General features: G+C 43.6%; 2 protein-coding genes across 2 annotated transcripts in view; one reads left to right on the forward strand and one right to left on the reverse strand.

Annotated features, from left to right (window-relative positions):
* Positions 1-2041: 2041 nt before the first annotated feature.
* Positions 2042-13044, forward strand: onecut3b (one cut homeobox 3b). The gene is made up of 2 exons (XM_030074424.1): positions 2042-3137; positions 12677-13044. The coding sequence occupies exons 1-2, from the start codon at positions 2042-2044 to the stop codon at positions 13042-13044; spliced, it is 1464 nt and encodes a 487-aa protein (XP_029930284.1).
* A 9694-nt stretch (positions 13045-22738) lies between these two features.
* lingo3b (leucine rich repeat and Ig domain containing 3b) overlaps positions 22739-26552 on the reverse strand; it is a 30233-nt gene continuing 26419 nt past the window's right edge. The window contains exon 4 of the mRNA XM_030074422.1: positions 22739-26518. Coding sequence (XP_029930282.1) covers positions 25949-26518 — 570 coding nt within the window. The 3' untranslated portion in view covers positions 22739-25948. The remainder of the gene's footprint in view (positions 26519-26552) is intronic.

A 26552-nucleotide genomic window follows, 5' to 3' on the forward strand; every position in this document is an offset into this window, starting at 1 on the left:
TTATATGCCACTGAGAAAATATAAAGAGCTGCATTCACAATTATGAAGAAACAGACTCATAAAGACACTCAGATTTCCAAAACAAAAAGCCCCTCTTGCCCCTTGCCACCTCTCTCTCTCTCTCTCTCTCTCTCTCTCTCTCTCTCTCTCTCTCTCACACACACACACACACACACACACACACACACAAACAAACAAACAAAACAGAGAAAACAGTCAGCATCTGAAGATCGGCCGTCGTTGAAGCAATCGGATGATACAAGCATCAATCAGCAGTGCCAATAGCTTTGGTGCCGATCAACTTCTCGTGCTGTCCCGTGCTCATTTATTTCCGTTAGTGGTGAACTCACATTCACTGATCAGGCACCACGTGCAGCTCACACACTGACTGTCCCTGTCTGCAAAAAATATATATCAGAAAATAATTAAACCAAAATGAGGAAATAACCGGTGAGCAGATGACAAATAGAAGGTGAGATGATACTATCCCCAACCATTATTATTATTATCATTATTATTATTGTTATTGCTGTTGTTACTACTATTGTTGTTGGTTTTGTCATAAATATATAGTATTATTATCATTCGTATTATTATTGATGTTGTTTGTATTATTATTGTTATTATTATTAACAATATCATTATCATTGTCGTTATTATTATCATTTTCACTACATTGTTGTTATGAAATTATTTACAAGGTTATATGTTTGTAATTTCAGTTTTCAGTTTCACATAAAATCAGGAGTAACCCAACTCCCTTATGTGTCAACAATAAATATTTAAAATAAAAGTTTTTTTTTTGTTTTTTTTTTTAGTTAAAATAACATTCCCAGTGTTGTCATAATTATTAAAGCTAAACTTTAATTGATCATTATTAATTAAGTATTTTTATCTTTACACCGACAGCCACTTGGCAGAGGAAGGTTGCTATCCAGTTTCACTTATTTATGATTTTTTTTTTTTTTTTTTTTTTTTTTTTTTTTTTCCAGCGTGCGGTATGGAAAGTTAACTAGCAGAATATTGTTTTGGTGAGGCACCTACTTTGTGAGATGAACTCCAAATTGAACTTCACGGGACTTTGTGAACTTCGCTCCAAACCATCCAGCAGGCTGCCCTTTCATTCGTCTGCCTGTGCATCGCTGGGATCCTAACTTTGTGACCTCCCTCACCCCCCAACCCCCTAACCGGCTCAGGCCACGTCATTAATCTCTGTCAGTCAATACTTCGATCAGGTTTATCACTAAGCGCATAAATGCAAAACCATACAGTCCGTGGGAAAACAAAGTTTCCCTGTAAGGTATTCTTGTGTGCAGAATGGGAATTGAACGATGCTGAGTGACTCTGACTCATATTCTTCGTTAGTAAGCCACCTGTCTCAAACACACACATGTTTACATGATAGGTGCATAGTCCGCGTACACACACTGACAAACACATGCAAATACAAACACATTCAAACGCGTGCGCACACGCTCTCGCGCCCATAAACGTCATCTTTTTGCGGCTTCTCAAAACTCAAATAATGGAACAGAATAGAATCATTTATCACTCAGAGCGAAATTTCCAGTGTGGTACGCTTCGTTATCGCGGAAGACGTTTTCCTTCCCACAGCGAGGAGGAATATTCTGAAAACTCTGCTCGTACCCGCCCCACATTTTAAATACACAGAGGCGCGCTCACGGCTCTCTGACACGCGGCTCAGCCTGCTCTTAGTGGAAGCGCTGTTGGACCAGAGATGAGATATAGCCCTGAAGAGCTCCCATCCACATGAATGCATAAAGCGCTGCACGACGACGTGGAGACGGGCGGTTTTACCTACCTTGGAACAACTATCTAACCCATTCTGGATTGATTGGAGAATTTTAATCAATGGATTGGCGTTCAAAACGTTTGGTAATATTATCGCTCCAGGAGGGCTAGGGAGTAAGAGAGAGAGAGAGAGAGCGTCCCTGTGTGAGAGTGAGAGACAGGAGAGAGGGAGACAGACAGGGGGAGAGGGTGGGGAGGGTGGGACAGGGGAACATATATCCTTTCAGCTATGGAGCTCACCATGGAGAATCTTGGGAACCTTCACAGCGTCTCCTCGCACTCGCAGGCGGGAGACCTCATGAGCTCTCCGCACGCGCGCCCGTCGCCGTCCCCCAGCTCCACGCACCGGAATCTAGTCTCGCACGGTCCCAGCGCGCGGTCAGCCATGGTCTCCAGCATGGCTTCGATCCTGGAGGGCTCAGCTGGGGACTACCGGACAGACCCGCCCGCGCTGTCCGGCCACCTGCACTCGTCCATCAGCATGTGCGAGACAGGGATGAGCCTCAGCAACACTTACACCACTCTGACCCCCCTGCAGCATCTACCTCCGATATCCACAGTCTCGGATAAGTTCCACCACCCTCACCCCCACTCCCATCACCACCCTGCCGCCCATCAGCGACTTTCCGCCGGCAATGTCAGCGGCAGCTTCACGCTCATGCGGGATGACCACCGGGGGCTCGCCTCCATGGGGAATCTGTACAGTCACTATCCAAAAGAGATGTCCGTGTCCGGGATGGGACACGGCTCGCTCTCCCCGCTGTCCAACGGGCTGGGCTCTTTGCACAACTCCCAGCAGCCGCTCTCAGCCTACGGTCCGAGTGCTCACCTCTCCACCGACGCCAAGATGCTCTCTCCGGTGTCGGGGTTTGAATCCCATGCTTCTATGCTGTCCCGGAGCGACCAGGAGCACCTGGCAAGGAGTTTAGGCGGGCATGGCCACGGCATGATTTCCAACCTCAACGGCATGCACCACCACCCACACAGTCACCTCCATTCCCAGGCTAATGGCGCGGTGATGCTAGGGGACCGGGAGAGGCACGGCCCCGGAGCCAGCCAGGGAGCAGCAGGATCCGGTATCCAGGCCGAGGAAATCAACACAAAGGAAGTGGCTCAGAGGATAACAGCCGAGTTAAAGCGGTACTCTATTCCCCAGGCCATATTCGCCCAGAGGATCTTGTGCCGGTCCCAGGGAACCCTCTCAGACCTGCTGCGGAACCCAAAGCCCTGGAGTAAGCTCAAGTCCGGCCGTGAGACCTTCAGAAGGATGTGGAAGTGGCTCCAGGAGCCAGAGTTTCAGCGGATGTCTGCTCTTCGGCTGGCCGGTAAGATACGGTCCTCTCATTATTTATTTTTTTTTCCAAATCTGGACCAATATTTTTCGATCAAGCAGTTAAAGTCCCAAGGGTAATAGCCTGGTCATCGTACACCGTGATGAATACGAAATTTGAACAATCAGCATTAAAAAAGAGAGAGAGAGCGAGAGAGAGAGAAGTGTAGCGATACGGTTACAGTAAAAGATTCAGCACCAAGGACAGCTCAACTGGCTGAAATGCGCGCACAGGCACATGTGGCTTCCTCGCTTAAAATTAATAGTAATCTAAAGACATTTCCGAACCACCAACTGAAACAAACGTTGTTTGTGTATATGGAATTAACGAGTCTAATTATAGGTAGTATGGACTTTTAGAAAAAAAAGGAGATATGCTGCTTTGGATCTGAAGATTTGCTTTTACGCGGAGTGTTGTAAACTAGATTTGCAGGTCTGTTTCTTCTGATTGACACACAGCAAATCGTCATGGATTCACGATAAACCTATAAAGCCTTGCATTCTCTATCGCCTCCCCCCACACCCTCTCCGTCCAACTATAAACAGACAGACGTGGGGCTACTAGGCCAACTAGTTGCGCGGGAGAGGAAGGGTGACCCCTGGCTGCCTGATCAATACGCCAGTTCCCACTCTCCCTTTTAAATGTGGCACACGGATCAATACTTGTATTGGAGCTGAAAGACGCAATAACCGCACGGTCTCTCCGGCTTTTCATTTAGTACACTGTAGTAAAAGCTCTAAATTTAGACCATAGACAGGTATGAACGCTCAAATTCATTATGGGTGCGCGCTTTTTACGCAGGCCCGGCGCCTTTTCTTCAATATGCTGCCGTAGTTTTTCCAAACAAACCACATGAGTTAAATGTGAACATGGATTTTATTATGACTTAGTTTCTGCACTCAGGGCAGATAAAACATTTGAAAATTTGATTATATTTACTGGGGGTCTACTGGACCCTTAGAACTGAAATATTTAAGGGAAAATTTTGGAGACATGCTAAGCTTCATGGGAACTGTTTTGATGAAGTGGCAGGTAGCCCGCTGATTACAACTGGGATGAGGATTGGTAACAGGGACCAAAATTAAATGGGATAATATAATGGGCCAGTATGAGTTTATATTTTGGAAATAATAACAGGTCACTGGATAGATCTATGAAACTACAATCGCTATCTAAAATTATAGAAAAGCCTCAGAATTAGTCCTTTGGTCTCCTGGTTTTCAAGTGTATAAAGTAATTCATCATAGTCTTTAAGATAGTTGTGGCGAAAAACAACATGAGATTCAACACATTCACTATACAATAACTTCAAATGGGTTAGCCAGGTAGATAGATAGATAGATAGATAGATAGATAGATGGACAAACAGATGGACCTGCAGACAGATAGACACATAGATGAGGATTAGTAGCTGTGGCTGTGAGTGTCATTAATAGTGTAGCTCTGTCCTTTCAGTGTTTGCCTGGCTTTGCACATAGGAGATCAATAAGGCCGTTTCCCCTTCCCAACCCCCTTCTCTCCCTCTCCCCAGTGCTCTCCTTCTCTCTTTCTCTCCCTCTCCCTCTCTCCTTCTCTGCAGCATATCACAATAATATCACTAATCATCCTCTGGTAAGCATGGCAACAAGCAGGCAGGTTGTTTGGCTTCAGGAGATTTGAGTCACGAAAAAACATCGACTGCAGGACAAGGGGGAGAGGGACGGGGTGGGGGAGTTGAGGGAAAGCTGCTTCATGAAGTCAAATGATACACAGCACACAGTCATTTTCCATTCTCTGGCCTGCCTCCCTGCTCTCTCACCAGACCTGTCTTTTTAGTGCCCATCAGACTTGCTCATCCCATGAAAGATTAATATCAATCTGTTATTTCTCTTTTCTTTTTCTGAGGAATCCAAATGGGCAAAACAGTAATGTACAAAACTTCCGTGGGCCCCAACTAAGTGAAAAAGAGAGTAAACAAAACTGAGATGTAGAAAAAGAGCTGGAAGAGCAGGTAGATGCCATTGATTGAGGGAGGGCTGGCAGGTTTGGGCTTTGTGTGAACAGGCAGATAGAGGCAGGGTAGTGAAAGGATCAATACCAACCTTAATAATTGATAAGTATAAGGGAGACGGAGGAGAGAGGGAAGAGAGAGAGAGACCGAGAGTGGTGGTGTTAGCTCTTGTAACAGCATCTTCTGGGTAAGCAAAGTCAAATCTGTGGTTAACAGTTGAGGACCACACACCAGTTTCACAGCCGAAACACGCACTCTTGAGCGTGTAAGTGTGGTTTTGAAGAATGTTGTTTACACCCCCAAACACCAGCAAAACATCAATAACTCTAGTTCTGACATGGACTCACAAGGATTTATTGTGTATATAGTACAGGGCTGGGAACTCATATCACAACATGTTTTTTTAGGATACAAAAGCAGCCCTGTTATTCTCATTCCAGGATTTGTATCAAAGGGATTGCAGTATTTCACATGAGATTGGTGTGATATTCAGCACACAAAAATTACAGGATCATATAATAAGGATTGTCCTGCTGTAGACAAAGAGCATCAGAGCATCCAGATGCCTATGGAGCTGTAGTAATGAGCACTTTCTGCTCATGTCAGCAAATCCTCAAAGCGATCCAAGGTTGTGATGTCATTTGATTTTAAAGGTTGCTATGCTTTATGGGGTTTGTAATGCGTCTTTATGGAGGCATGCAAGCACATTTCACTGAGTGCGTGTGTGCTTACATGTGTGCGTGTGGATGTTTGTGTGTGTGTGCATGTGTATGCATGTGCCCACATGCACATGTGTGTGTGTGTGTGTGTGTGACTGGGTTATAGAGTGTGTCTGCACTATACATTGTTCAGGCTTATCTGACTCGCTCTGAATCGGTATTGATTTCCTCTCTTCTGCTCTCTTCGGCTCTCTCATTCTCTCTCCCTCCCTTCCTTGCTGCCTCCCATCCTCCCCCCTTCCACTTCTGGCTCTGAACCAGCATCAGCAAAGCAGATCTTTTGCCTTCCACCCTTATTTCATTTCTGCTCTCTGGTCATCTCTCTCTCTGTGCCAGCAGGACAAATATTGCATAGCCATTACTGGCACACTGGTATAGAATATTTTGACACTCAGTATGATTGAGAGAAGAGCCCCCATGTATTGTGACTTGCATAGGAAAGCTATAGGGCAACCAGACAGATATAACTCATGTGCCTTATGCAAAAATCTTTTAAAACATATAGTGGGTGAAATGACATTTTTTAAAACACATAGTCATCAAGCCCTCATTTTATTGAATTAACTATGAGATCATTTTAATTCAACTTCTCTACTGAAAACAATGAGAGGGAAAAGGAAAAAACAGAGGAAATTATGTATTTTGTACAGATTGCAGGGCCGGTGTGTGTGTGATAGTTTGAACAGGGATGTCTATCATGAGGCTGGGTGCCCCAAACATCAGAATCATCAAAATAGTTAAAGTGCTCGAATTTTCCTGCTCCTGAGCATATTTAGATGTACTGATGACTCATGATGCAACAAATAATAATCATACCATAAGCATGCTGATACAGGGAGACCATAATGCCATTTATTTGATTTATTTCTAAACTGAAAAACCTCATTTTGTACATATAGTCCCGCATTGTTTTGATAAACTCTCATAAAAGCGCCTTATGCCAGTTTGAGAAAAAGCCTCCTGGTGCTGAACGGACAGTTCCCGCTGATCCTCCGAGGCTCGAGCCGCCGACTTTAAAATTATAAAGTTTGAAGTTACCAACGCTAAAAAAAAAAAAAAAAAGCTTTAAATTACACTTAATTCGCTTCAGTGTCGTAACACCATCTGTGTGTGTGTGTGTGTGTGTGTGTGTGTGTGTGTGTGTGTGTGTGTGTGGGTGGGTGTATGTATGTGTGTGTGTGTATGTGTGTGTGTGTGTGTGTGTGTGTGTGTGTGTGTGTGTGTGTGTGTGTGTGTGTGTGTGTTTCCAAAGCATATTTTACATACTAAATTCTATAATTCTAGTTATACAAATTTATCTTTATTTGTTAGTTAAAATAGGTTTCAAGAGGAAAGCTTATAATAAATTCTGAATTAAACTAAGGCAAATTAAGCTTTTTTTTCATATATTAAAGCGTACTTCCCCAATTCTCCTTACGGGCTATAAATTCCACACAATATGAATAATCCTTAAAAACACATCGGTAGCATTTGATTAAGATCTGTTACAGGCCACATAATTCAAGTTTTGTCTATTACAGACCGACATTGTTCTGCATCTTATCAAATTCTCATTAACGTTGCCACTATATTCAGTTTTACAAGAAACAGCCTAAGTTGAAAATTTTAATTTTTAATTAAATTATTAGAGACACTCTGAGGTCCTACTAAAATAGCAACTCATTCGTTCTCCAAAATCTGTATTGTATATATATCTATATATATATATCTATATATATCTATATATCTATATCTATATCTATATCAGTATCTATATATGTGTGTGTAGAGCCAATTATCAGTGTTATTATATTTAATGCGTTGATGAAATATTCCTGAACTGTACTATAAACACTTTTCACTTCAACTTTTACCTCCATGGCTCATTTTTAGCTTCGTTTGCATCGGGCAGCTTATTTTATGCTGTTTCCCGACATATTTTATAGGTCGAGGCGTCTGAACAAATCAGCAACAAAACTTGAAGAGAAGCCCAGGCTCTGTGGAATTAAATTGACCTTTCAGTCCGGAGTCCTGTTAGAGTAAAGAGCTTTGGATTTGGAAACAAAAATAAATAAATAGCTAAAAATACAGTCAAATTTAAAAACTAAAAGCAAAAAATAATAACAATAATAATAATAATAATAAAAAAATACTGCAAAGCAAAGCAGATAGAGCACGGGATTGTGAGCTGCATGGGTTACAACTTGTAAGCCGATGTGTGATAAGCTTTAAACTGTCGATTACTTGTCTCAACAGGAGAACACGGGCTTTACGTTGACAAATAAACTAAGGCTTCAAATAATCAATTACCAATCAATTATAGCAGCTTATTGTACAATGCAGGGACGGTTAACCAACGCGTCGCTGCTGCTTGTGGGGGAACTCGGGCGTTTTACTTCACAGCAATGAATAGGCCTATAATATGATCAATATAATCAATAACCGTACATCTGAGAGGTGTGACAGAGAGTGATTGACAAAAACTGTTTCTCGCCTGCAGTAGTCCGTCCAGGGCGGGAGAGGGCCCGTCTCACCACCGCACACAAAGCCCGATCTCGTCCGTCCGTCCAGGCGTCCACTAGCAGCAGCACGGTGCGGTTAGTTCACCGTCTGCCCCTCATACCCCATCTGTACCTGCAGAGCACGCACGCACGCACACGCACACACACACACACACACACACACACACACACACACACACACACACACACACACACACACACACACAAACATGGACATATGCATGCATACACACAAACACGTGCAAAGGCATGGGGGGGGTGTAGTAGGCAAAATTATTTCCATATAGACAGGAATGCAGAGGAAGATAATAACAGAATTTAATAGAATTGATGCAAATCACAAAGTCATAGTTTATATCACAGTAAGTAGCATCAAATTAATGACAGTTTTGTTAGCTTAGGGTCTTTTTTACAGGCAAAAACCACACAAATTAATGCTCTTCCTGCAACTATAATTGATTTTTGTTCATGATGTCCATTGGTTCAAGTCATATTTTACCCACCTTTTTATTTACCACCACATCTACTGGATATTGACGACAGATCTTTACATGCAGCTCACATCCACTTATTGGCTTTCATCTCTGTTTAATCTTACTAACATACCTTGAGGACATCCAGCTGGTATCTGAGGATCTCATGTTACCCGCTCCATGTGCCGTGTTTTCACACATGTGAGGCAGAGTGTCTTCAAACAAAATCCTGCCCTGCTCAGTAATATTCAACCCCTAATCCTGTGTAAATGCAGCACACTGCATTAAACACTATCAGTTAATTTAAATCAGTCACTGGCTGCTAATAATGATAGTGGAAATGAAAATGAACACTTCTCCAACGCTTGTCCAACTGAGTTTTTTTTTCTGTTTGTCCAGAATAGGCTGCCAGGCTCCAAATCACATATCATGCTAAGCCCTAGATTCTTATCAGCCAAACACATGTAGGTTGACACAGGAAAGTGAAAGAGTTTAAATCTACCAACCACCTGCTGCCCTTCTCATCTTCATGTGTACGTGCACAGTGGAAACGTGGGAATGGTGGTCAGTCACAGGAAAGGGAAAAGTGGCTGCAGGCGATAACAGCCACTCAGGAAAAACAGGAGGGCTATCTTAAAGGAGGCACAAGTGCAATTTAACATTCTATACAGCTAGCAAGTTAATCTTTAGATCAACAAGAGGTCAAGATTAAGCAAAGTGGCAGTTGCCTGATACCTTTAGCATGGTTGACATGAGGACATATGAAAGAGATGAAATGACAAAGCGCCACTTGAGACTCCCAAGCCTCACTTGCTTGTCTCTTTAGAAAAGCCCATTTGGTAATGAGGCAACTAAAGATAGCCTATAACGGTTTGGTTCTCGTCTCAAGAGGTCGGTTTAATGGGCAGCTCCCTCTTTTCTTTCCCTGTGGTCCTATTCATGGCTGTGGCAGGGAATTTTCACGAGGCCAAAGGAGTCTCATTTGGAATGGACCTATTGATTATCTGCAATATGTATTGACCAGGCCCAGGCCTCGTACTAACTCCTCCGGTGGCTCACTTGGTTAGGAGATGGTGGCTGCTTTTGTTCCCAACACAAGCGGATTGCCTCCGAGCTGAAGCGTTGTATTTGTGCTGATGCAGGAGAAGCAGAGTGGTGTTGGCATTGTAAAATGGCCGGTAGCACAAGTTGTTCGAAAACAGGCATTACATATTAAATTATCACTATATTAGCACTAGCATTCAGTCATTACATTAGGGAGTATTGAGTTTGGTTCGAGACAGCACTTAGAGAGCCGGGAGGAGATCCTGGCATGGCTGGGCCTGAACCAATTGAATAAACGTTCCATGAAATGGTTCTGAAGTGCGGATCAATCAATATGGGGACTATCAATCTGAGGGCAAATTAAAACAATTGAGAACAACAACAAGAGGCAAAGAGTTGAAGAAGTCTAGAGGGGATGGACTGATCTATCTTTAGCCAAGGAAGAGCAGTGGTGAGGTTCTGCTGGCAAGTTAGGGACAAAGCAGAGCAGCACAGTTAACATGACTAGTTATTTTGCTTAGGGGAAAATATCTTGTAATTATGCTTTGCTTGCAGCAACAAAACAACATTAACAGTGGACACACACACACACACACACACACACAAACATGCATGCATGCACCCACACACATGCTCACACTCACACACACACACACACACACACACACACACACATGTGCATACACGCGCATTCATATTGATCTCCTTCTCACAGTCAAATCTGTTTACTGCTGTTGTCTAAACCTGCTGTAAAGTCATCAATCATTTGCATACACCTCCACACTGCAGCCAGCCTTGTTACCTCCCTCCTCCCTCCTTCCCTCCTCTCCTCTTTTCCTCCTTACCTCCTTCTCACCTCAAACATACACAAACATACTCCCACAATGTTGCTCTGCAACACTGGGACTGGCTAGATGTTTTCCCTGGCCTTATTTCTTCACCCAACAACAACATGCCCATGTGTGCTTGCTCTCTCTCTCTCTCTCTCTCTCTCTCTCTCTCTCTCTCTCTCTCTCTCTCTCTCTCTCTCTCTCTCACACACACACACACACACACACACAGGTATTTTTTAAGTGCTCAGTGATATGTTATAAGAGACATTGGTTTGTACTGGCTCTGAGCTCTCAGACTGAAGAACTGCCACTCTCCTCTGCCACATCTCTTTTGTTCTTCCACAGATAAACAATTTCTTCTCCAGTTGTCTGTCACAGGCGCGCTCCCATGCAATACTCCCCCACTGTAAGTGGAAGCGCGCGCCAGATGCACGGACGCGCACGACTGCAAGCACATCGACACACACACACACACACACACACACACACACACACACACACACACACACACACACACACACACCTCGGTCTCACGGATCGATGAGGATCGATCGGGTGGGGAAGGGAGCCCTGATTACTGGACCACGTGTTCGGGAGAAAACCGCGGAAAATCGATCATTGCAGCTTTTTAGGGCAGCAGAACAGAACAGACTCCCTCCAGTCTCCACAACAAGAGCCCACAGTCTACCAACGGTGCATCCAGGCACGGTAGACTGGACCGCTCTTAAATCCGAGCCTGTAGCCCGTTTCTTTTTTAGCATTTCACATCACGGTCCTCCAGTTTAGGCCGAGCTTTCCTCAACTTTTTTATTACAAGGAGAGCGCGCTGTGCGAAGCAAATGCGCATCAGACCGCAAACCTAATTTTATAAGATTTTATTCCACCAACCCGTTTGGAGACTTTTTTGTCATTAGATATGAATTAAAGAAGAATTAGACCGCGTCAGGATTGTAGCTGGAGAAACAGCAGTGGAGAGCGTGAAATCTATTTTTAAAATCGTCATTCTCACATATGGGCCACTAACTATTAGCGAATTCAATAACTATAATAACGAACTGAATAATAAACTATCTCTCCCTGAGCTGAGGAACCCCCTAGGAACAAACTCTCAGAGAGCTCCGTGCGCCACTTTGAGAACCATGGTCTCAGACTATAGGTGTCATTCAGACGGACACTTTTAGAAAATACAATGCATTGATCGGAAATCTGGAAATTCTTACTTTAGCCAACTGGCTTATCAGGATCTTGATTTCCATAACAGCATTTATTTTTTTCACTCCTCAATGTACTCCCCCTTGTGGATCCCACTGACCTACTGCTTTCCCTCCCTCCTTTCGCCTCTTCCTTGCTTTTAATTGCACGAAACCTCTTTCACGGACACGCAACATTTTAATTTGTCCATTTCATCTGTAAATTTCTTATCCCCATATAATGCACGGGACAATATGAGTTGAACCAAACACATGCAATTGATTTGAACTCTGTTGCTACCAAGACAAACACCCACAGGCGCGCGCGCAGCACACACACACACACACACACACACACATACACACACACGCACGCACGCACACACACACACACACACACACACACACACACACACACACACACACACACACACACACACACACAGGAAACCTTCACTTGAAAAAATACACTATGTACACATGTGCATACACAATATATATTTTTTAAAGATTTATGCTTTTGCACTCTGATTTGCCCGATTGCTATTTTAATTTCCACTCTTGTGTTGTCTTGCATATCCCTTTTTGTCACCTGTTGGGGATTCAGGGCATTTAGTCAGCCTGCATCGTGCCTCTATATGGCCTGCATATTTTTTTCTCGCCTTCTTGCATTTTGTATTCTGTAAAATCACAAAGCCACATTTCGGTATGATTATGAACCATTTTTCTCTGTATCTGTCCTCTGCCCTCCCCCTGTTTCCCTCCGCCCCTGCCTCTCTACAGCATGTAAACGCAAGGAGCAGGACCAGGGTCGAGAGCGGAACCAGCTGCCAAAGAAGCAGCGACTGGTCTTCACCGACCTGCAGCGGCGCACCCTGGTAGCCATCTTCAGAGAGAACCGCCGCCCCTCCAAGGAGATGCAGCTCACCATCTCCCAGCAGCTGGGCCTGGAGCTTTCCACCGTCTCCAACTTCTTCATGAACTCACGCCGCCGCTGCCAAGACCGCTGGGCCTCTGACGAGCACGGTCATGGCGTGCACGCCCACAGCCACGTGCACACGCCTCACGGAAACAGCAACAACAACAACAACGCCAATGCCTCGCCGATTCAGCCCGGTACCTCCTCTGCGACCACTTTCTCCAAGGCCTGACGCTGAGGGGATGGATGGTCGGACGGATGCATGGAGGAGGGAAGGGAGGGGGACAATCTGATCTCAACCCAGATCCTACAGAGCTACAGGGTGTGTAGCCATTTTGCTCCAGACCGGCCATCTGATTCATCTGCTCAAAGTCTCAATGACTGCTGACCCGTGCAGGTGAATCAGATGCTCTCAATGCTCCACGTGCTTTCTTTAATTAGAATGTTACTCTTAGGGCCCGACTTTGTGTTTCAAGTTGTGGCTCTTAAAACCAAAGATCCAATAGCTTTAAAATAAAGGTGCCCACAAACACCTACCCGTTGGTCTTAGTAAATCCACCAAAAAGCCAAAGAATTCCATCTAAAGAATCTGTACTGTGGGCTTGCGTTGAACAGAACAGACAAGTAAATAAACTGAATTATTTTAAGGCTAAGCCTTTTGGAAAAAAAAAAATGAAAGGGGATTTTTGCTTTAGGAAACTGCTGGTTTGCCAGTTGTCAGGATGAATACACCAAAGAAACACCCGTGACAGAGAACCAATAGCTTTTAGACAGGAAACCTTGAACACCCACACGTTGGTCTTTACAAATCACCCACAAATCAGACAGCAGACTTGACTGCATGGTACGAGCGCCCTGGGCAAAGATCTCACAACTGACCAACGGTAATGTCCTCTCCTCCCCATTTCGGTAGCACACACACCGGCGCTCTCTGCTCGGCGCCTTCTTTCACCTTCACACCAACACACATCTCAGTTTGTGTCTATAGCGCAAAGCTCCCGGCTCTGCATCACTGCATGTATGTGTCCTGTGCGTGTGCATGAGCGTATGTACACACGCTGTGCTCCGGGGTTGCAATTCCTCTGCAGTGATCTGGCACGTTACATGGCAGAGCAACAGTGCCACCTGCTGTCCGGTAAGATAACATCTGAACATGTCGTCATGCCGGTGTGTAGTTGCAGCTCACTTCTCCAGTAGGCCCACAACAAAACAGCGCACAGTGCCCTCTGTTCTCCTCAGGGGAAGTCTACATTTCAAATGATCGCAGAGATACATCGTGCTGATATTCTACACAGCTAAGCATTGGCGCAGCCCTGCACACACCAACAAGCTGATTTGGGAAGGAGACGAACTGACACAAGATGATAATCCACAGACCCTTTAGTATTTATTTGAATAATAATTTATTGAGACTCCATCTCTTTTGTATGGCTATGGCCATAGACAGTGTAGCCACTTGAGAGGTTATCTTCAGGTTACAAAAAGAGGAACAATCAAACTGGGATGACACGCTCCACATAAGAGCCTTGTGTCCCGGTGGGGGGAGGGAGGGGGTGCTCTGTTCTAGTGGCCAAACACAGAGGTCAAATGTCACAATATAGCGATACTGAGTGCCAATGATGTTTGCCTCTTTATGATAATCAGAGAGAACAGATGCAGCTTGCTCCGTCACCGGGACGCCCCTGTGTCTGGCCTGTGTCATAACAACCTTTTAGACTGCTAGCACTATGGGCACGCTGGCTATTCCATACCTCAGAAAAACACAACTTTATTGATATGATCAATGAAACACAATGAAAATTAACTGTAAATAGCCCCCTTTGATTTCATCTCTCTCTTTCCTTCTCTCTCTCTATTTATCTATCTATTCTCTATTTATCTATTCCCTCGCTTCCCATGTCCTGTCTTACTTTTTTCCCCCCTCTTTAATATTGATGCGGGTAATAATAGTACCATAGACACATGGTTTCTCTCTCGTGACTATTGTGCTATGTTGTGCTGAAACTATATGTAAAGAAGCACCTTGTTGACAAAAATGTAAAAAAAAAAAAAACTTAAAGACTTCAAAAACAAAAAAAGAAAAACAAAATAAAAAGAATCAACATTGTCATAGACTGATCCTATGCACAGGTGAGAATGGGATACCACAAGCAATGGACTGTGCATATTTTGTGAATACCTGTGTGATGATGACGATGATGATGATGAAGTAGATGGACTGTCTTAGCTGGTCTGACTGGATGCAAAGGACCTCTTCTTTGATCCCTGAACTTTGACCCTTTTGAACTGGACTGTCACTGCATTCCTCTGCTGAGAGAGCTCGAACAAGGGGAGGGGCATTGCGTGGGCGTGTGCAATGATGATAATTTTGGTTACCATGGAAACCACCTCATTTTTCTTTCTTTCTTTCTTTGTTGTTGATTTTTTTTTCTCTTTCTTTTTTTGGGCAAAGCCACTTGTTGTGTAGCATCTTCTAGCGGGAGATAATCATATTAGAGAGGAGATGCAGGCAGGAGCAAGAAGGGTACAGAAGGAAGGCATCAGAGGCCCAAACAACTGTAAGGACTAATCCGGGTGACATTCCTCCATTGGTTTCTGCTCATAAGTTGTGCACTATAATGGATTCCTATTTGGAGGGTGTCATTTTGGATATAGCTAAACTTCCAGGGTCCAGGGGTAAAAAAAACAAAAAACAAAACAAAAACAACAACAAAAAAAAACTATAGGTTTTTAGGGAAGATGTTTGAAGTTCAAAGTGTTACATTCAAACCCAAAGCAGAGTTGTGAAAGAGACAAAGTGTTAGTGATGGAAGGCATTGTGTGTGTGGCTACCTCACAGAATAAGAGTGGACTGTGACACAGCCACCGATACCAAAGATACTTCAGCCTGTCATGTTCACACTGGACTTGGGACACACACACACACACACACACACACACACACACACACACACACACACACACACACACACACACACACGCGCACACACACACAAGTACATGCACATGGACATGCACACACAAGCACATAGATTTCACTGACAGATACATGCACTCTGGTCTTTGTGTGCACATGCTGTCACAGAGCAGTCGTGCTGCACAGCAAACACAGGGAGGTGTTTGCTATGTGGAGAGAGTTGAGTGCCTTTTTCCTTCAACCAGGGGTTGGACTGCTCTGAGAACACATATACACACACACACACACACACAAACATACACACACACACACACACACACACACACACACACACACACACACATATGCACGCATGCATGCACGCACACACACACACACACACACACACACACACACACATACACACACACACACACGCACACACACACACACACACACACACACACACACTGAAACAGTGTTTAAAGTGAAGGGGGGCACACACTGGGTGGAAGGGGGGCAACACTGGAGCGGTGTTCATGACCGTAAAAGCCACTTTCATTTTAATCAAAAGAGCACTTTGTTTTATACAACGATAAAAATGATTGTTTACCGCTACCATTTTGTTATTTTTTACATGCAGACTAAATTGTCAGACACGTCATTTTGATCTTTCTGTGATACACACATGCACACACACTCCTGCCAGAGATATTTTTGTGTAATTTGTAATGCGAGTGTAGGTGTGTGTGCCTGTATCTGACTGTTTACAATGCCCTCTAATCCCATTTCCACATTGGCTGGCATCTAAACCTACGAGTGAAATAGCCAACCAATGACGAATCAGTGATTACCCTGTCACCCTGCAGGAGACATGAAGCCCGCCAGTGACCTCGCCCATCCAAACCCTCTTCACTGGTCCCTCTGTCCAGCGTAGCATTACAACCAGGCAGGCATGTGTAGACAATTCATCTTGATATACCTCAAATCTTTATTGTAAAGGTTATGTAGTGAAACAATAATGATAATGTTTAGCAATGAAAGTGACATTGAGTCACAGCAAAATGATTGTTCTTTTTCTGTTTTTCTTTAAGGAGCGTGTGAAGTGTAAGCCGTCTTATGGTTTGACATCGTTTGAGTTGATAAATTTATTGTTTTGTAGTTTTGCACGTTGTCCTTTGTGTGCATAAGGGAAAGTCCGAGATCTAAGCAAAAACAGGAGATAATGAGAAACGGGGACTAAAGACGGTCTTTGGTGCAGGAGGATGGGCTTGTAGGAAAGAACAAAACATAATTAAGACAGGACAGGAGAGAGGCAAAGTGAAGGATTATGGGGTGAAAATGAAGTAAGACGTAGTAATTGGGGGAATTATTTAGGACTTTGAAAAGAGATGAAGCTAAGAATGACACATCAAGGACACATTAAGTTCTGTTTTGCATCGCTTTTTGGCTTATTTTGTGTTTGAAGATTGTCTTCTGTGTGTGTTAAAATAATTCCCACATTAAAAAAAAAACAAAGAACCAACCAAAGCACCTCTGTCTCTAGGGGTGGGATGAGCGATTCTTTTATGCATGGATACTATATAGCTGTATAGAAACTGCAGGATGAACTGTACCTCTATAGGTGGAGGAGAGGGAGAGAAACAGGAAAATAACTACTGGGTTTTGGTTTCCAAGTAATCTTTTTTATTATTATTATTATTATTTTTGCTCTGTGTTTTTTGTGCTGTTTGTGTGTTTGTATAAAATATGTGTATTGGTATGTGTAAGGTCTTTCAGCTTACCTACATCTCTTACACACTGTTGTAACCCCTTCCTGTTGTGTGGAAATGGAAAATACGGACAGCCTCCACACTTCCCTGTCTGTATTACTGTTTACCCTTTGTTTCACCACATTGGTGCGAGCGTGCGAGTGTGTGTTTGTGTGTTTATTTTGTTCATTCTTGTATTTCAGCACATCTGTATTTAATCTTGTGCTGAATTCATTGCCTGGATGTTTGTCTGCTTATTGCAGTTAACAGAATAATAAGAGCTGGCCAAAAAAGAAAAAGAAAAAGAAAAAGAAAAAAAAAACAAAAAAAACAAAACAACCTTGAAACAAACAGCCAGGCAGCTGAAATACTTTTTTCTTCCAGCGCATTGAAATGGCGTCATTTGCTTTCCTTCAGACTGATCTCAGAGGTCTGGAAGCCCCAGTGTATGTTCTCTCCCTCTTCCCTCTTCCCAATCAATCAATCAGAACCAAGTGTCTTTGTGATGGTAGAAGACAATCAATTTCAAATAGAGCGGAGACAAAAAAGAGAGAAAAAAAGAAAACAGAAACAGGAGGGAGAGCAAAAAAAAAACAAAAAAAAAAACAAGAGAACGATGGAGAAGGGCAGAGAAACTGACTGAACAGGAGAGGAGATTTGAGGGTAAGAGGAAGGATGGCTCACACAGTGCCCTCTGTGTGTGTGTGTGTGTGTGTGTGTGTGTGTGTGTGTGTGTGTGTGTGTGTGTGTGGTGACCCCCACACCATCTCCCCACCCCCCTTTCACCTTCAACCTCTACAGAATGACCTTTATGGTAGAGGTCAAGGCACGCAGAACCCTCCCTCGCTCCTCCGAGGGGGGCTCTGACTTGTTAAGTGGACATTTAATCGAAGATGTTTATCAAATGCCTGCACACATATGCACTCAGCGCATACACACACACACACACACACACGCAAGCACACAAACTCACACCAAACACCCACTTCAACACACACACACACACACACACACAACTGTCGTCCAGAGAGCCATTCTTCTGTCTTCATCCCCCGGTAATATAGTGAGTCTGTCAGTCATGTTAGTCTGCTGATACCCTGTGGAGGGGAGAATCGAGTAATAACTGGAACAAAGAATACACCAAATGAAATACCAGTATGGGTAACTTGTGTGTTTTGACTAAACAAATAAAGAAACAAGCAATTGGATGACCGCCTATCCTTGCTTTTCACTGATGTTGGAGTAATGGGTTTTTCTTTTCCTGCCTGCTGGTGTGATTTCTCACTGTGGTACTCTATTGCCATCTGGTGGCATAAAATAAAACTGTATTTGTCTGCTCTGGGCGTGTATGCATGTGAGTGAGTGTGTGTGTGTGTGTGTGTGTGTGTGTGTGTGTGTGTGTGTGTACAGTAGGCCCGTGCGGGTGTGTGTTGCATGGGTGTGTCCCAACCTTACACAAACAAAGACAATCTTTGGATGTCAAATGACAAGAGCGAGTGAGGAGAAGAGAGGACGCCGCTGACAGATTAACATCATGCTTTTATGACGAAAAAGGAGTTCCTTTACAAGACAGACAGTATATAAAACATACATAGAAATCATAATAAAAAAGAAAGAACCCATATGTTTTACATTACATTATTAATCTATCCTTCAATTTGAGACCAAGCAGCCATGGGACTGAGCAAAACATGGGTGATCCCTGGAGAGAAGAAGCAGTAGTTATATCCTATATTACTATAACTACATTATTTACAGTTCAACAGTCATTTTTCTCTGTCAGACATGGCAAGGAGGTCTACAGATCTGATGACATGATATGGCTAATATATCTAATATGTACAAACCTGTTCTCCACGACCAAGGATCTAAGTGTTACGTTGGGAAATAAAAATGCTATAGTTCAGGTGTACCAATATATTTGTGCAAGGAGATAGTACGAGACTCAGACATTCTGTTTAATGAGCCGGTCATACACTTTAAATGCTTGATCATTTGACACCATTCAAGGGGACAGTGGCTATAAAAACTGACACTCTACCAAAACGGATTGTCGTTATATCAAGTCTGCATTTAATTGGAGCGCTCAGCACCCATTCCTAGGTTTCAGGGGTCAATAATGGTTGTGTCAAAATGGAACAATCTTGCATTAGTGCAAAAACTAAAAAAAAAAAAAAAAAAAGGAATGTTCTGAAATGTTTAACGAGGTTGGTGCCAAGGAAAGAGAGAAAGAGAGAGAGAAGAGGATGAAGAGAGAGCGAGTGAGGGAGAGAGAGAGAGAGAGAGAGAGAGAGAGAGAGAGAGAGTGAGTGAGAGAGAGAGAGAGGATAAGTGGTTGTTTTCCTAAGTGAATTTTACCCCATTCATATCTCACATATAAACTTGATATTTTTCCAATATTTTCCATTCTCAGGCTCCAACAAATACAGACCTTCCCACGACAACATCCTCTAAAAGAGTGAGAGAGGTGAAAGAGTGCAAACATCAGCTCAGACCTGGAAAAGGGGGAAATGTGGCACCATCTCGTTTCAAAGGAAATGATCCCGGCATTATTAACGGTAAAGTGGAAACCTAGGAATGAGTGCCAACCAGGTCTGAGTGCTCTTGTGCCCCTCCTCCCACTCCAGAGGGATTCTGGGAGTGACAAGGTTCAAGATAGATCAATGGAACTATGCCATTAATAATCCTATCCCCATACAGCATTGATCAGTCCCACCATCCTGCTTGGAATATCAATCACTATATCTACAGCTTACACATCCAAACAGCTCCTCTGTGCATGAATAGATATGTGTAAAACTACAATCATCCCAAGAAAGACAAAGGGTTCTTATGCAAGATGTAAACTCTCTTGGACATTAAACTCATAATTAAAAAGTGAGTACAAGGTGCGAGTCATTATTCACCCCTGGCTCCACTGATACCACGTTAAAAACATTTTAAACGGTCTCACTTGCTCTAGTACAGCCGAGCTTTACAGCAGGTTGTTTCAACCAGTCCCATGGCCAGCAACAATGACACCCATCGCTCTCCACACAAATGTAGGTGAGAGTTTGGCAAGACCAATTACTGTATACAAAAGGCATGCATAGATTAAACCTGCTAAGACCACAAGAAAGAAAAACTTTTTTTTTTCTTCTGTAGAGTACAACTGATCATTTGCCAATTGGCATTCATCACGTCATGTACACAGAATGATGGCATTGTATATTAGTATGATTTGTTATTGTATTGTATTACATTAGTAGTGAAACTTATGGGGCATCAGAAAGTGTTAGTAATGTCGTCAAACATCTACAAACTGAGTCCCAGCAAATGGAGTCAGTACTGTTGCTTTATATCAGATGGACGCCTGTCCTGATAACTCCACTTCCGTCACAGGTGCCTGAGAGGAAACAACATCCCAGACACCACAGAGCTGAATAGAGGTCATGCTATGGCTATAAGAAAATCAGTGAACCACTGACTTATGGTCCTAACAGTCAATTTACTTTCTTTAGTGTATGAGCTTATGAGGCCTATAGCTGTTGTTTTATTTTCCCACAAGATACAGTGCTGTATTAGGGCGAGTGATGTAGCAGAATACTAATGGTGTCATCTGTTGCTGTTATTACTCACTTTGACCACTGGGGCTCAGTGTTACCACATAGAAAGGACAGGGAGGGCTTTTGCAATCATCTGGTCAAGGTTAGGATCAAGCACATTGCCTCTCAAAGATGCTTTAAAAATGTCCTCTGCAATGTTCAAATATGCAGTATCATGCCTGAACAGTTTGTTGAATTTGCATGAGCACGGCTCTATCCAAGAGAAATTTGTTTGTTTTTGAAAACTAACATGCACAATGTTGCTGATCTGATGTGTTTATATATGATGGATATAAAGATGGTAGAATGATGTTACCCTCCAGCATTTGTATGGCAATCTCCTCTAAGCGCTCTATTATGGCAATAGGGCTAATAAGCCAAGTAATCACCAATTAGCCTTGCTCACTACTCCGATATCCCATTACTGCCCCTCTCAACTCTGATAATTCAAATCAAATCTAATCTAATCAAATCAAAGTAGCAGCTGTAGGATCTGGAGTTAGAGATGGATTCATTTAGGGCTAATATGGAGTGAAAATGACTGGAGACCAGCTGAAAGCTGAAAGGTGAGCTTGAATTATCTGTCTTCCCTTCCATGGCTTGGATGAGACAACACAGAAAACCGGGATTCCTTTGATGTTTCCAGTTGTGAACAGATGGGGGGAAATTAACAGCATCACTACCAAGGGCAAAGCCCCTGTGCCTTCTTTAATTGTGAAATGGAATGGAAACAATGTTACACATCCAAATATGAATAATTCAGACAGAACTGGTAATGATGCTGTGATTATCGGTGTCTGGGGTTTGACTTATTTTGGGCTGTGTCTTTGAAGAGTTCCCCCACTGGAAGGTATCCTAATAGTGAGGTTGCTACTGTTGTAAATGGGACGTCTAGACTACGATACACCAACCCCAGGCAAGGGCGAGCTGGAGGAGGGAGCAGGGGGATCGCTCAGCCTACTTTTCCTCAAGACTCACGTAAAGATGAGATGAATCAAACGCAGCTCCATTGATATCTGCAAGCTTCCAGCGCCTATCAGCTATACAGCGGCAACTGCCATAGCTTCAAAGCTGTGGGTTTTGGCACCTCGTGGAGGAGAGCTGCCTATGGATTGTTTGGCAACCCATTTAATGCCATAAAGTATACAAAGTAAATTGTTTAACGTACACATAAAATCTTTCATAATCTACCACTGGAAGAAAAAGTAGGCTGGGAGTTGAGCTGGAAGGGACTGGATAGATCTTACCTTAGCAACTACAAAGAGCTCTTTGTTTGAAGAAAACTGAGATTCTCTAACTCTCAAGGACTTGTAGGGGTTGAATGGATGCAAGTGCTTATTTCCAACGCTGACCAGCATGGCAATGTCATTTTCCAGTGAATGTACTGCTTCTTTGTTTCAAAATGATTCAAGGTATAAAATAGGGCGAGTTATGGTGTGTTTCATTTTTTTTTTTCTCTTTTAAAGATCAGACTCATTGTCATGGTATTGCAGCACCCCTCCTCCCTTTCTACATTTGTAAGGAAAAGTGTGAAGATACCAGCAGGAAAAATACATACAGTCCATTGGTTTTCACATCCAGAGAAAGATCCCAGAGTGCACTGTGCAGAATGGAAAGTCCCAAAAACGGTATTCAGGAATGGGAGGGACATGGGATAGGAACCAATGTTTTTAGGGAACCTGGGTCACCCCTTTCTTTTTTTTTTTTCTAAGTTGTTCCGATCTTTGCTCCATGGTTGATGGCATCACAAGGAGCAACGAAGCAAAACACGACAACACTGATTCACCTACCACACAGAACACGTGTCTACTACCACACAACCATATTCCACCCTAATACTGTGAAACAGGGACAACAAGGATCGGAGGTGTGCAGAGGACAGGAAAAGTAAAGCGAGGCAGGGCGGGGGATGAAGGGAAAGGAAGGGGGACGGGGGAGAAGAAGATAATAAAAATGAAACACACCCTCATCTACGCTCACATTTGTGATTGATGTTTACACAATAACACCATCAACAGTCACTACAAACATTCTCACTGTCTTCTAAGCCTAGATTCCACTGAAAAAGTACGAGGGAATGGAAGAACAAAAGGATCGGCTCAGGAAGAGGAAACATCCATGAGGGCAACGTCCTGCTCTCAACACCGTGAGCTCTGGCAGCCGAAATGGCTGCTGTGATTGTAAAAGACTGTGTTAAAAACCAGGCCAAAGTATTCATCTATTCTCATTCAGCCTTATTAATCTTTAACATCCGTTCAGCGATTCATCTTCACACAGATTCATCTTCACATAAGAAGCAGGAGAGAGATTTGCAGACTTCTTTTGCAAAGTTTTTGAGAGTTTGAAATTTTCTCTTACCTGGTGCATATTAATCCAAACCAGTGTGCAGGTCTTTGGCACAGTGTGGTAAGTGTGCTTTTGATTATGGCTCATGTCCTGGTCAAGCCATTGCTCAGCCTGGTTTAAGCTGATGCACACGCACACGAGCGCGCACACACACACACACACACACACACACACACACACACACACACACACACACACACAGTGTACGGGAACTTTATCAGGTGTTGAGAGCAGAACAGTCCCACATAGACAACGAGGAACTTTTAACGGTTAACAGCCAAAGGTCACCAAGAACATCAGCTGAGGAAATAAAAAAACAAAAAAAACAAAAACAAAAACAGAAGACAACCAAGCAGCAACAGAACACTGTTATTTTTTTTTTTTTTTAACCACAGTACTTTCCACTATACGATGCACATGGCGTGGGTAGGGTTAACACGACTTCATTTACATTTGAATCCGTGGTCTCCAGCCAGGGACCCCTCCCAAAGGAGGACCCAGTGGGGGCGAGGGGGTGGGGTGAGGGGGGGGGATGCACTGGGCTAGGGGGGCAGAGACATTCGCACACTGACCGCCTCAGAGACAGAGGGAGAAGAGTCACTTTTACATGTGTTGTGGTGTCTAATGTAGTCATGTGTCTTTCTCTGTGTAACCATGATGTTTATTGCTGTAACTCACATTGTAAATAACCTAGAAGTGGTAATACCTCTTTGTGCGTGTGTGTGTGTTTTTGTGTGTATGTGTGGGGCTGCAACTTTGGGCAAGCCCAACTATAGCAGATGGTTTTGTGATCATCATGACAGCTTGTAATATGGCAGTGGCAATAATTATTATACTACTAAATCATGCAACTACTGCTATAAAAAAGGATTAAGTACTAATACTATGGCTTTGTTTCATCAATCAAAAATTTACATTTCTTGTCTCTTGGACAAGTGTCGACGAGTTTGGCTTTATTGTTCTACATACAGTATTGCTGGAATGTTATAATGTAAACAGTGTTTGTTTGTATGTATGATCACACTTGTAGGCTTGCTATATCCCTTTTTCCTGAGAAAAGGTGCTGTGCATGTTGCAGAATGAGTGTGTCACTATGCATTTTTGCAGGACTGGTTACTGCATTTGTGTCCTATAAGGGTGAGTGGGTACTGAGCATATATCTTCAATGGAGGAGTGTGAATGTGTGTGTGTGTGTGTTTACGTGAACACCCCTGTACTTCTTATGGTGTATTCTCTGTGTGCCTCTGAGTATGTCCCGACTCTCCAGGCTGCTCCCCCCTGGCAGCCCTGTGAAGGTCAGGTGTTCGCCAACACAGCAGAGGGTGGGGACGGGGGTAGCAGCCGGCAGGCTGACCCTCTTGTGCAATCACCAGAGGCAGGTGGATGAGAGGGGTTAGTGGTGGAGGGCCGAGGAAGGAGGATGTCAAGGTGACCTCTCCTTACCCAACAGCCCTCCTCCAGCCGCCAATCCGGCCCCCTTGCCCTCTCTTGTGTTGGTTGCTAGGGTTACCGTGGCAGCCCGTGTCCGGTAGGCTTGACTTCCTAACCAAACCCTCTGGGCCACGGGCAGCCATGGCAGCTCTCGGCCAGTGCACTCGTCCCAAACTCACACAGCTTACCTTGTTGCAAACTCTCCCAAAGAATAAAAGGCCAAATTCGTTGTTGTTTTTCCAATGTTTATCATTCATGTGATTCATCCAAATCAGTTACTTCTCTATTAGATGTTATGTAACCAGATCATATGCCACTGGCTGTAGAGGCTTTCGTTATCAAAACAGATCTTATATGGTAATGTTTTGGTTGAAGCTTTATGAAGTCTTTGACCCTACACAACCCTCCTCATGATTCAGCTGTGGTCTGTATAGATAAAACTGGCCAGCAGATGTACTACAGAAAACATATCCAAACTGTCTTACCAAACTGTTTCTTTTTATTCAGTGATATGAACGTATAGGTTAACAACTTAACTCTCAACTGCAATTTTACATGCTTTTGCAAAGATTCATAGCAAAGCAAAGCTACAAATGCTGTAACTGTGAGGTAGTCATTTCTCTCTGTATCACATTTCTTTTAAAATCCCTGACTGTTAATAATGCAATAAAGGGCAACTTGAAAGAAGCAGGACATTGTTTTTCATTTTCTCATTATTGTAATGGAGAGAGAAAGGACTACCCACAATGCCACAGCTCAATAATCATGCCGATTTATAAACTTATATCTTATAATTATACTTATCAAGCAAGCATGACAAGATAGTAGCTCTTTCAAAATGATCAATATTGTAGTGACTTATCATTATCATTCAAATGCATTTTTACCACAAGCTGAATAAAAGCACTGAGAGGCAGAGAAATCAGGGTCGTTTTGTTTTCAGCCACAAATCAATCCAAATCAAGTTGGCTTTCAAGTGTTCACCCAATTGGAATACAGGAATGAACAATGCTTTATTTTATTCTTTTGTATATCTTTGCGAGTCAACAGCTGTGTGTGCTTGTGTATGTCAAACACGTTTTTAGGACGTGCTCATGCCTCCCCCGAGGGACCCCTGGCTGCGTTGTTTCATATCATCTTCATGTTGAACTTCCTGGCCCCTCCCGAGGAGCCTCCAGTGACGGGTTCTGATTTCCGGAAAGAGTACTCCACTGTGAAGTTGTTCTTGCGTTGGCCGCGTCCCCGGCTCCACACGAACAACAGCAGGAAACAGAAGAGGACCACCCCCAGGAAGGTGATGCAACCCATTGCTGTGGAGACCAAGATGGTGGTCAGGTCCAATGTGAACTTGAGGAAAACTCGTGTGCTGTTCAGATTTGTGTCGTTGAAGAACTCGCTGTTGTACAGTGAGCGGTTGAGAAAAAAGGCTGAGGCGGCGTCCAGAGGCTGGCCACGGACTGTCAGTGTGGCAAAGTAGGTGTCATTGCCCCCAGCGTTACTCGCAATGCAGATATATGTTCCGCTGTCAGTAAGCTGGGCATAGCGGATCTCCAGGGTGCCACTAGGGAGGACAGTGATGCGGCCTGCACTCTTAGATGTGATCCGCCGGCGCTGTGGGGAGATCCAGACGATAGCAGGTGCAGGTTCTCCCTCCGCTCGACAAAGGAAACTCACTGGTTGGCCCTCACGAGCAATCACCTTCAGGAGGAGGAAAAGTCAAAGAAAACAGAGG

Source organism: Myripristis murdjan, chromosome 17 (assembly GCF_902150065.1).
Source record: "Myripristis murdjan chromosome 17, fMyrMur1.1, whole genome shotgun sequence".
In the NCBI taxonomy this organism is placed as follows: domain Eukaryota; kingdom Metazoa; phylum Chordata; class Actinopteri; order Holocentriformes; family Holocentridae; genus Myripristis; species Myripristis murdjan.